Genomic DNA, 12,422 nt, shown 5'->3' on the forward strand with positions numbered 1-12,422 from the left:
TATTATCGAACGACGGGGTAAAAATTGTGCGTATGATTAAAAATAAAGTGCCTTTTTATTTTCAGACAGTAAGAAACGGCGTTTGACGCTAAAATGGCTCCTCAGCGAATCAGGCGCTCTCACGGATCCACCAGCTGGTGGCGCAACTGAAGCGCCCCTTCTGCACCTCGCACTAACGTTCTACGTCATTTCCACAGCCTGGCGACCAATGAGAGTCCGCGGTGCGTTTTGAAACCGCCGCGCACCAATGAAATTACTCGGATTACACTGCGTCATGTGATTGGCATAAAATGGGCCAATCAAAATGCAGCTCCGCGATCCGCGGACGCTCGCTGTCAGCCAATAAGCGGCGACTAGAGAGAACGGCTGCGCTGAGAGTCGCCCCTCCTCCCCGCAGTCTTCTTTGTGGTGAACCTACTTCGTGTGTGCGGCGGAATATTTTACCTACATTAGAGGTTCGGAGGCTTTTTATGCTGTTTTAAACGTTTTAGCTGCAAATACAGTCTTTATCAGTGAGTATTGGTCGGTGGAAACGGACTAATAGCGACAGGAATTCGATGGAAGAGCTCGAGTCTGAAGTTGGCTTCGTGTTCGGCTTCGTGCGCGGCTAAACCGCATCACAGCGAGCCGCCTTCACTAAAAACGGCTGTTTCTAAAGCTGCGCTGCAGCCAAATCGCGGCTCGCTCCTTGTTTTGGTCCCGTTTTATATCCGATTACCGTGTAAAGCGGGTGGCTCGTTTTCTAGCGTTGAGTATGTGCGTTAGCCTTAGCATGTTAGCTAACACCAGTAGCTAGAGGCTCGCGTTGAAAAAAAAAGCCGCTTCCCGAGCTTAAACGAATTTTTTTTGCGTTGAGGGGAAACGTGTGATTTCTAAAGTCGTCGTGGTGTTTAATTCCTGTGGTTGTAGTCCGCGTAGCTGGTTAAAGTTGGCTCTTATTGTCAGACCCCCCCCCCTTTTGGCTTCCTGATGGAGACGCTAGTTAGCTTAAGAGATTGGCCGAGTCCCAGATCGCTCCGTGCTCCCTACTCCCTACTCCCTACATAGTAGGCGACGCGAGGCATACAGTGAAGGCTTCTGCACTCCAGTAGTGCCATAGGGCGCGATTGGGGATACGGCCGCATTCAGTTCAATTCCGCCAGCTGTGGGTCTGCGAGCTCCAGCCGGACTCCCCTTTGTCTCGGGCCACAGATGAAGGGCTGGGATTAGTCCAAGGCCCTGATCTGATTTAGTCACTGTTAGTCGATTCACAAACTACATTGGATTTTATTTTTTAAGGTAAAATGAAAGGTTTTTTGGTTTTGTGTGTGTTGCATGTTTCATTTATTATTTTCTTTTTCTTTTCAGATGCAGGGAAACAGAGGACCCCGTCCGGAGCACCACAACCATGGACCCCCAAGACAACAGGCCAACCCCCAGCACGAGCAGCAGAGGAAGCCGGCCGGAGGAGCCGACAACAGCAATGGGCAGCACACAGAGCAAGCTGACCAGGCCAGCCCCAGTGAGGCTTATTTACAACTAGGCCACCATGTCTGTATGCAGTGTTATAGTGCGCGGTGGTGTCACAGCGTAGGACAGCGTACCTTCAGTGGATCGTAGACGTCAGGACTGACTGACTGCGTTTTCCATTATAAACAGAGCAGAATCGGTTCCGTTTAACTGGATTTAGTGCACGATATTGAAAGACAGTCGTTGGGTTCATAGCTTGTGTGTTGCGATGCACAGTTTCACCCTGTTGCCCACCTTTTATTCACTGCACACGGATGGGTGTGAATCTCCCAAAGGCAGGTTTCAGCTTTTGGTGTATTTGCTTTTGTAGGAACAAAACCGAGAGGCGTCCCAGGTGCAGAGCTGCGGTGCCATACTCGGACCCTCGCTGTCAGATAGTGGTCATGAGGCTTCGACGCATTCATACGCTTTGCTTTTATCCCACTGAGGGCGTGGAAAACTGTGCGGGATGTTCTCGGAAGCGCTCAAACGCAACGGCCGAGTCCCAAATGGCTCCTTACTCCGTACAGCGACTCTTTTAAAAAGATGGTGTGTTTAGACGTTTAGACCAGTGTAGTCGGTGATTGACACCTGGACTGTGATTTATTACTGAAGGAACCCAAGTGTTGCTATAAATCTGATTATTTCTCGTCTAAAGTAACGTAGAAGTTCAGTCTACAGTTTATTCCTGCGCTCATGAGCTGAAAGTTTCCCCTGGTCAGCGTATAATTATTAAATACAGAGCTGCTGACTTCGTTAAAGGAAGATTAAAATGATGTGAAGCGTTGGGGTTTTTATTACTACTGTAATCATATTTTCTCTGCAGATGTTCGTGCTTATTAAAGACCAACACGACTGGGTGAAATATTAGCTTTATTTATGATATCGGTTTATTTACTTGAATATTTCCTCCTGGTACTGGTCAGTATATCTCTAACCCTAATAACAGGCCTCAAAAAGGGCTTTTAACTTGTAAAACTGGGACTGTTAAAGGGCCTATAACCAGGAGTTATAACTCAGGCCCTGAGTCTTCCACACAGCAGGATTTCCCATTTAGTCGTATAACTTTAGTTTTCATCTTAAACTCCTCGGGACCACCGGCGGTTCCAAACCGCGCCTGGTCATGTTCTTCATAACGTTCATATTCCATAAGCTCCATTCAGAAGCTGGGCGTCGTGTGAGGCTGTAGCTCTTCTCTCCAGTCTAATAGACGGTGACGTCATTTTAAACCCTTATAATAAAAGAAGCTGAACTCAGTTTGTTTTTCTACTGAAAGTCGAGCCGTTTTTCCCCAAATCTGGGCTCTAAACTATAAACAGACGGCGTCTCTTCAGTGATCTGCTCTGGAAACATCACTTTTAGAGAACAACACAAAGAGCGGCGCAGATTTTGGCCTTCAGCGTTTTTATTAAGCGTATAGTGAGGAGCTGTGAGGAGGATATGTGGAGATCATAAAACACACGTTCTGTTAATTTGAGGAGCTTTTACAAAAAATAAAATAATGTACATTTATTTCATGCAGTCACTGAATAATTGGCCTCACAATCTGGTCATGAAAATTCAACCGGACAAAGCGAAACATTCCCTGGAGAATAGGAGGTTATAAGCTGTGTGTCGTTTAATAGCCTTTCTGAAACGGTCATTTCTTCATGTTGTGATTACAGCGTATCGCAGCACATCGATGGGTCAGGGTTGAGCGTTGAAGGTCGTCTTGCGTTAGTTTAACCAGAATTTACACTAAAACGCCGACAGAAACCCGTCCTCGGCTCTGATTGGCCAGGATGCCCACCGCTAACAGTAACGAGGTGCTGATTGGTTCGAAGGCCCGTTTTCCTTTAGTGCTCGTCTGTTATTAATGTTGAAGGCGAAGGTCCCTGAGGAATTTTGGAGCCGCGTGTGGTGCAGATGTGTTTAATGTGTCTCTCCTCCTTCTCTCAGATGACGCTCTGACTATAGACCTGCAGAACTTCAGGAAGCCGGGGGAGAAGACGTACACGCAGCGCAGCCGGCTGTTCGTGGGGAACCTGCCGGCCGGCACCACTGAAGAAGAAGTGGAGAAGCTCTTCTCCAAATATGGCAAACCCTCCGAGATCTTCATCAACAAGGACCGAGGATTCGGCTTCATCCGGCTGGTAAGAACAGCCTGAGTGGCGGAGGCGCGAACGTTGGACTACATGCGCTCTGCGCCAAAAAATGGGCCGAGACCCAGAAACGACAGCACGTTGAGCTTTTAATGGGCTCGACACACGTTTAGCCAGAAAACGAGCAGGAAGTGAACGAAGTAGGTTGTTATGGGGAAGCTTTTCTTTTGATTTCTTCAGATGTTGAAGTCTTGTGGGAAAATTTACATACAAGCTCTCAGCATTTAAGGCTTTGGTTGGAAAACCCTGCCACACTGGTTTGTGTTTAGAGAGAAAATCTGGTTTAACGGGATGCTGACCAGGCCAAAGGCTTCAGTAAACACTGTTAGTCTGTTTATTTATTTATTTATTTAACTGGGTTGGAGCAGAGAGGGCACTGAGCCGGATCAGGACAAAGTCCTGTCTGATCCTAAATCGGTGCCCAGAGCTGCTCCTAGTGATCTGCCGTCCTTCACAGAGCCGTTCCAGCACACTTACTCAGGGTCAAAGTGTTTTTGACGTGCATGAGCTGCAACTTCAGTCATCATGTACAGTTGTCTGAAGCTGAGAGCGGCAACTCTCGGCGACCTAACGACGAGTTGCGGATTCGCGGTCGTAGACAAATGACCAGTGTTGTGATGAAATCAAGAGTTTTCCTGGGGGTGGGAATCTCTAGGTACTTCACTATTCGATCCGAATAAGATTCAGAGGCTGCGTTAACAGCTAGTCCAGATCGGGTCGTTGTAGCAGTTGGGAGAGCAGAGAATTCCAGATGACCCTGTCCCCTGCAGCTTCCTCCAGCTCATTCCCGGGGACCCCAAGCCGTTCTCAGTCCAGCTTGGGGATGTAATCCCTCCAGTGGGTCCTAGGGCGACCCAGAGGTCTTGTCCTGGTAGGCAGTGCCTGGTGCACCCCCACCGGGAGGCCCGAACCACCTCAGCTGGCTCCTCTCAATGGTGAGGAGTAGCGGCTCTACTCCAAGCTCCTCCTGGATGGTCGAGCTCCTCGCCCTATCGAGTATTGACCCCGCCACCCTGAGAAGAGGCTCATTTCTGCCGCTCGTATTTGTGATCTCATTCTTTCGGTCATGACCCACAGCTCATGACCACAGGTGAGGGTCAGGATGTAGACCAACCGGTAAACGGCTTCACCTTATGGCTCAGCTCCTCTTCACCACTACAGACCGGTACAGTGACCGCATTACTGCTGCCGCCTGTCCCAGCCTGCGGCCGATCTCACCGTCCTGATGCGATTATGACATTTTTTCTATACAGGATTTCCATTTTCTCACTGTGTGTTTTCAGTTAATAGATCAAGCGGAGGCGATGAGGCAGGTCAACTGGAAGGCTCTCATTCACCGCTCTTGTTTGAATTTTCCCGTTCCACCTTAAATGGAGTAGCAGTTACTTTCTGCTGTCTCGGGTGGAACATGGCAGTGAGAGACTTCAGCTTCATAACTTAGTGTTCGTTTCTCATTGCAGATGAAACGTATCAGGAAACCAGCTGGAGTGATTTTATAAACTCGGCCATTCGTCTCCAAATTATAGATGCTCGTCTTAAATCTCTCTCTTTGCTGTCTTCGTTAGCTACTAGCTGGGCAGGACTGTTGTCTGTGTTGCTATGGTGACCAGCAGTCTGTGCTGATCTTCAGGGTTAAAGGGTGAATGGAGTTGGTGTAGAACTGCTAAGCGTTTAAGACCGTTTACTGTTAGAGGGTTTAACGATCAGCAGAGCTTTATTTTACTGTAAAGGAAGGTTTTATTTTCGCCTACATGCCGCATGTTGCTGACCCTTGAACTAGAGGAATTCGGCGGGAGCTTTTGGAAGCAGGGGGTTTTGCTGTATTCCAGCCCTGAGTTTAACGTGCTGTCATCTGACCTGCATCACTGTTACAAAACCACATGGGGCGCCGTGAGACCAGGGTGGAGCTAGAGATACGAACACGACTAGGTTTGCCGTTGAGAGCTCCTCTAACTTCTCTCCTCTCAGGAAACGAAGACGCTGGCTGACATCGCCAAAGCTGAACTGGACAACACGTTGTTCCGCGGCCGTCAGATCCGCGTGCGTTTCGCCACTCACGGCGCGGCGCTGTCCGTAAAGAACCTTCCTCAGTTCATCTCTAACGAGCTCCTGGAGGAGTCTTTCTCCATGTTCGGCCCGATCGAGCGCGCCATCGTCATCGTGGACGACCGCGGCAGACCCACCGGGAAAGGCATCGTGGAGTTCGCCAACAAACCGTCAGCCAGGAAGGCTCTGGACCGCTGTGCTGATGGAGCGTTCCTGCTCACCTCGTGAGTATCTGCCTCCTTTGATGTTGAACATCGATCTGAATTTGTTTTTATAAATAATTCCAAATATGTCAATGAACACGTTCTGATTTAGTGCCAGGCAGCTTCTGACTTTAAAAGGCACCAGTAAAATAGTTTCATCACCTACTTATTAAGTCTAATCAAACTCCCAAAAACAGATCCACAGTGTTGAAGATTGGATAGACAGAATTTCCCAAAAGCATCTTGATGTTATCTTAACTGGTAGATAGCGTTCGGTGTGATGCTCACTCTACCAGGTGAAATCATCGCCGGGCAGTAGGTAGGTATGCCAGACAGGTACTGCCAGAAAAACACTAATATAGTTATAGATGAAGTAAACATGCAGTACGACGAAGAACGTCTGTCTTTCAGTAAAGTATTAATGCGCAAATTTTACGCTGTAGACTGGGGTTCAATCCCCACCTGGGTAAGCCCCCTACACTACACCAGTAAGAGTCCTTGGGCAAGACTCCCAACACCGCCTTCGCCTCCCTGTGTAAAATCATCAAATTGTAAGCCGCTCTGAATAAGAGCGTCAGCCAAATGCCGTAAAGGTAAATGATTGGATACACTAGGCATTGGATGGAGATTGTAAACAGAGCTTTGGAGATGTTTATGCAGACACTCAGAACAGAGCAATCACCCGGAATTGTTTGTGTTCATTCCACTGATGTTTGTGCTTTAGTTACACTTACAGCCCGAACAAATCGCTTTAAGTACGTTTTCCAAAGCCAAAGGCTTTAGCGGTCGTGCATCGTCCTCATGCCAGTGGAAGCTGGTGAAAAGTGATATGACTGCTTTTATTAGACTGCGTACATAATTAAATCGTTTTAATGAATCGATGCAGCCTAAAACGTAACTGGATTGATGAACTGTGATGAGGTAAAAAGGTGTAAGCTGGTGTCTGTCCGTGATTCCAGGTTTCCTCGGCCGCTAACAGTGGAGCCCCTGGAACAGCTGGATGAAGATGAGGGACTTCCAGAGCGACTGATCAGCAAAAACCCGCAGTACCACAAGTAAGTCTTACACACGCAAACGAAACCATTTAACCCGGCAGAAACGCACGTGACTACAGATGAATGACAAGCACCCAAAGGCCACATCCCGTTTCACCCCTCGCCCCTACCACTGGGCCCTTCCCCTCAGTTCTGCACGCTCATATCTGGGGGTAGGGTGTCCCGGTTGTTGACACAGAGGGGTGGGTTGAAGTGTTGGGGCTACACGGCCCTTCAAACACAGGTTTTTTAGGCTCCAAGTGGAGTGTAATCACCACAGGCATGTAAAGCTGCTAGCAGTGTTTTTAAATTTCCCGTTCCACCTTAAATAGTCCAGCAGTTCTGATGCCTGAAGTGCTTCTCCATTTAAGGTGGAACGGGAAAATTCTAACAAGAATCTGGAGAATCTCTGACTTCAGCTTCACATCACTGAAGAATTAGGGGGGGTGATAATAAATAACCGCCCCCCTCTTTGAAGGCGTCTGATCCCTAAATGTAACTAAAGCCCAGCAGTGAGGAGCTGAACTTTCCCCTCCTCTGCTGTCCCTGCAGACGGGCAGGGGCGCCTACAGAGCAGCGCTAGTAGCTGTTAATGAAGTGATGCTCTTTTATTAGAGGGTCTCATTTCAGAGGAAGATCTCAACCACTGCCCTGTAGCTCAGGAACAAGGGGCAACACTCAAACAAGGGGTGGGGGTAATAATAAGAAATGGGATTAGGCCTTTGACTTTTACACTAATTCTGGACGGATTTCTTTCAGCACTTTATTTTAAATTGCAAACAAAGTGTTTGTGGCTCAAGCTAGAAAGGACTGAGAGGTGCTGAGGTTGGGATTTTTACTGACCACCGAAGGCCGCAGACTAAATGTGGAGCACAACTTAAACGTGCATGTCGATGCAGTTTAGGCAGCCAGGCAGTGGTGCATGTTTTAAAGCTTCCTGTTGGCTCAGGAATACTAATGAGACTCTACTTAGGTACTGAAATTTTATATTGAATGACTAAATTTCTGTTTAAACTACGTTTTGGGCCAAAAGGGTTTCAGGACAGTAGTTTAAAAAACACCGTTCTTCACACCTTCTCCACAGGGAGCGTGAGCAGCCTCCTCGTTTTGCTCAGCCCGGCTCTTTCGAGTACGAGTACGCGATGCGCTGGAAGGCTCTGATGGAGATGGAGAAGCAGCAGTTCGAGCAGGTGGACAGGAACATTAAAGAAGCTCAGGAGAAGCTGGAGCAGGAGATGGAGGCAGCCAGGCATGAGCACCAGGTCATGCTCATGAGACAAGGTGAGTCCAGAAACCTCAGTCCCCAGATTTCTCCCTTATTGCCTTCTTTTAAGACGAGAAGATGCTCCTGGAAGCAGACTGTCTGTGTGTGTGTGTGTGTGTGTGTGTGTGTGTGTGTGTCACCACTTCCACATTGGAGGACCTTCCACCTTCCTGCTGTAATCTCCTCGTTTTTGTCAACCTTGTTTTTTACCCTCTGTAATTTCATGAATGCCAACGTTATTGTCCTGCTGGTTTGCTCCCGTGATGGACGAGACTTTCTCTCTAGACAGAGAGAGGAAGACAAACGCAGCACCCCCTAGTGTTCTCAAGCAGCAGCTGTTCGAAGTACAAAATTGGCTTTGTTGTCCTTCTGTAATCCCAGGTGTGTTGAGGCAGGACTGAAACGTGGACCAGTGGCAGATAACAGAGCAGACAGTCAGCTATACGAACACTGTACTAAAATAAAACACACACAATCTTCTAAGCCGCTTCTCCCTCGGGGTCGCGGGGGGTGCTGGAGCCTATCCCAGCGGTCATCGGGCGGAGGGCAGGATACACCCTGGACAGGTCGCCAGGCCATCGCAGGGCAGACACAATTGCGCACACCTAGAGGCAATTTAGCAAGTCCAATTGGCCTGACTGCATGTCTTTGGACTGTGGGGGGTGGGTAACCGGAGAACCCGGAGGAACCCCACACAGACACAGGGAGAACATGCAAACTCCACAGAGAGGCCTGCGGTCACTCGGCCCGGGAATCGAGAATAATAAACATCTCTGTATAATATACAGTAACCATGCAGCTGTAACCGCTAAGCAGAGGCCAGACGCTGATGAGAGGGGATGTGGAAAACGGACACGCTGGCTTCCTTTTATCTGTGAAGCTCGTACGGACAGTCTGATTATCAGACTCGTTCAGTGACTGGATCGGCTTTAAACTGGGAAAATCTGCTTCTACCTGGAGTTTATTACAGGAATCTCTGGTATCGCTTAGACTTCAAACTTTGTCTCCAGCTTAGTTTTACTGGATTTTAGTGATTTCTTTTTGTTTTTTGTTTTTAGTCACAGTTATACTTTTAAAAAAATTTATTCCTGTTGTCTCAAGTTTCTATATTGTACTTCTGATGGTTTATGATCTGTATCTACATTGTAAACGAGGGTCTCCCTCCACGCCCAGAGTTTAAATAGAGGGTGGTTGATTGTTATGGAAGGTTGCCGGTTCGATCCCCTTGGCTGACCATCCATTACTGAAGTGCTCTTGAGCAAGGCACCTAACCCCAGTTGCTCCCTGGGTGCCATGGATATGGCTGCCCACCACTCCAGGAAGACGTGCCCTCTGCCCCCTTGTGTGTGTGTGTGTGTGTGTGTGTGTGTGTGTGTTCACTAGCGTGGTGTGGGGGTGTTTCACTGCGCCGCTGCGTTGAACGCGGAGGTCTAATTCCAGTGTATTCGACCACAGTTGGCTGATGGCTCTGAATTCATTCTGATTTCTGTGTCTAATTTGTTCTCATTCTGTCTCTCAGATCTGTTGCGGAGGCAGGAGGAGCTGAGGCGTATGGAGGAGGCGCACAACCAGGAGGTTCAGAAGAGGAAGCAGCTGGAGCTGCGCCAGGAGGAGGAGAGGCGCCGCAGGGAGGAGGAGCTGCGGGCCCACACGGAGGACTTGCTGAGGAGGCAGCAGGGCCAGGGGACAAGCTTTGCGGAGAAAGTACGTATTTATACCAGCTGACATGCAAACAGGGGGCCGGCGGGGGGCTTCGCAGAGGAAGCGTGCCTTTATAATCAATACACGTACGAAGTCTTCAGAACAGGAGGAAAGTTTCTGGTGAAAGTATTTACATTTATTTATTCATTCAGAGCACTTTTATTATACATGTGGCCTGTAAATAGCCATAAATAAACGTCAGGCAAGGGGAATGTCTTGCATTTATATTGGCTCATCCTTCTTAACTCAGAACGACGTGAGCAAAGTGCTGTAATATGTCTGAAATGCCAGATATTGCAGCTCTGAAACACCTTGAAATATGAAATAAAATCTGTGGGATCACAGATTTTTAAATTGATCAAAACACCCCCAGGAGCTCATCTGGAGGACACAGTAAAAATGAGCGAGGCTGCGTTCCCTTTTATATTTTAGATGACTTGATCAAATTCGTTGAGGGGCGGTCTGGCGGGCGGTCTGGTGGGCGGGCGGTCTCGCGGGCACTCGTTTTGTTTCGGCTGATCCATCATTGACCGTCTGCTGTGATCAATCACAGGCTTTCTTGCATGGTGTGACGTGGCAAGTGAAGCCTCTGTGTGACGTCTGGGGTTCGTTTTCTCCACAGTTGCGTGGTTTTATGTGGAGTGACTGAGGATGCGCTCGCCTTCCCCTGAACGTCATTCACTGGGCAGGACTACAGCCAAACCAATGATTTTTGTCTCTTTCATTGTTATTTTGCATGATTTACATAATATATACAAAATTATCTCCTAACACTGTGGCTGTTTATATGCTAAGATTTTGCCAATCCGATTTAATACAGTAGGATTACAGATTCAGACTGAGGTGTTTAAGATTACGATTAAGTGAACTTTATTATTCCCACAACGGGGAAATTTCACCGCCACATTTTTCACATCTGTGAAGTGAAATACCACATAACACAAGTCCAGTCAGAGTGAGATGAGCAGCAGTGAGCAGTGATTGTGTTTCTAACTGCTTTAAAATGACGTCAGACTCAGGAAAACGTCCTTCACACGTCCTTATTAAAGAAGGCCGAGAGGAAGACGTCGTGCTCTGAGACGCATAAGCTGGACGTCCGTCCCACCGCCGTCTTTTAAAGATCAGAGCATGAACTTCGTCTCCTCTGCAGACCAGCTTCTGCTCCGCCGTGTTGAACGGTATAAACTCTCACTGTGACGCGACGCTCATGCAGAACGGACTGAAACTTTCCGATAGGGAATGTAATCGGATACAGGAGTTTACATGGATATTATTCTTCTATTTAACTGATTATTTACAGGATTACCCACCTCGATCAGTCGGATAGAAACTATTCCGAATGGCCTCAATCGGACTAGACTATTCCGATTGAGATGTTTACACAGACGTGTTCTATTCAAATTGAGTTGTTATTAGTGTGATTACTAAACGTGGACAGAGGCCAGAATGAATGATTTTTTTTGTTTCCCCCTCAGTGTCTTAAAATAAGCAGACAGTAGAACATCTGCACACGTCAAACAGGAGTCATCGGAAGTGCCGTGTGTATGGAGTGTTTAAGTGCAGTCGGATTTATTTAAATTGTCTGATCGTGTAAGAAGCAGCGGCAGTACTGAACACAGCTGTTTGTGTTTTTTCTCAGAGGGAACAGGACCTGCGGATGCACATGGGAGGTGAGTCGCTGAGCCTTAGTCCTGTGTTTACATCACAAAGATGAGATTTTATTGTGACTTTATTAAAATGTGAGTAGAAAAAAAGCTAAAAGCATTTAAGACCCTCGTGGATCTCGGCTGGAGACTAAGTAGCTCTACATATAAAGTTGTTCAAATGTTTTCAGCTCAGACTGCTTGATAAATAAGGCCAACACCGAACAGCCAATCACAGCAGAGCTCATGTACATATTGGTCTTTAAGGCACAGGAAACAGAGCAACCCGTTTAATTCCAAGACATGGAGGGAGTGGAAAACTGTCAAAATGAATCAATGATCAAAATGTCTGTCTGTCTGTCTGTCTCCGGGTTTAAAGGTCAAAGCATGCCCATGAACAGAAACCCGATGGGGGCAAGCGCGTCGACCCCAGGAGCGCCGAACCTGTCCGCCAACGAGGTAACGGCGCCTCACACAGCTTTATTATGGCAAACGCAGAAGAGCTCACGTTAGGACCTGCGTGTGAGGAGATTTGACCTTCACTGACCTTCACTGCTGTTTATTTTTCTCTCAGGGTGCTGGTGGGAATCCCGGGGATCTCCCTCTCCCTTCTCCCTTCCCTCGTCCTGGACCTCCTCTGGACTTCGGCCCCAACAAACGGCGCAGATTCTGAGACCCTAAGACACGCACACCTCCTCCCTCTCTCTCTCTCTCTCTCTCTCTCTCTCTCTCTCTCTCTCTCTCTCTCTCTCTCTCTCTCTCTCTCTCTCTCTCTCTCTCTCTCTCTCTCTCTCTCTCTGTCTCACAGACAGTCTCTGTCTTTTTTTTTTTTTTTTTTTTTTCCCCCCCATCTCTTTAATTTTTTTTTTTTTTAATAAACACACACACCCACACACTGTACA

General features: G+C 47.8%; 1 protein-coding gene across 1 annotated transcript; it reads left to right on the plus strand.

Moving 5' to 3' along the window:
* The first annotated feature begins 364 nt into the window (after positions 1 to 364).
* nono (non-POU domain containing, octamer-binding) lies at positions 365 to 12,193 on the plus strand. Its single transcript, XM_017721882.2, has 10 exons — positions 365 to 455; positions 1,348 to 1,501; positions 3,427 to 3,620; positions 5,598 to 5,899; positions 6,838 to 6,933; positions 7,997 to 8,193; positions 9,696 to 9,880; positions 11,517 to 11,547; positions 11,900 to 11,979; positions 12,095 to 12,193. The coding sequence occupies exons 2-10, from the start codon at positions 1,348 to 1,350 to the stop codon at positions 12,191 to 12,193; spliced, it is 1,338 nt and encodes a 445-aa protein (XP_017577371.1). The 5' UTR covers positions 365 to 455.
* The last annotated feature ends 229 nt before the right edge of the window (positions 12,194 to 12,422 follow it).

The sequence above is a fragment of the Pygocentrus nattereri genome, chromosome 23 (genome assembly GCF_015220715.1).
Source record: "Pygocentrus nattereri isolate fPygNat1 chromosome 23, fPygNat1.pri, whole genome shotgun sequence".
NCBI lineage: Eukaryota > Metazoa > Chordata > Actinopteri > Characiformes > Serrasalmidae > Pygocentrus > Pygocentrus nattereri.

Bases quoted from the DNA above. Each gene is read 5' to 3' on its own strand.
- nono (XM_017721882.2), top strand. From the start codon at position 1,348: ATGCAGGGAAACAGAGGACCCCGTCCGGAGCACCACAACCATGGACCC. The intron at 1,502-3,426 runs GTGAGGCTTATT...TCCTTCTCTCAG, and splicing joins AGCTGACCAGGCCAGCCCCA to ATGACGCTCTGACTATAGAC. The intron at 5,900-6,837 runs GTGAGTATCTGC...CCGTGATTCCAG, and splicing joins GGAGCGTTCCTGCTCACCTC to GTTTCCTCGGCCGCTAACAG.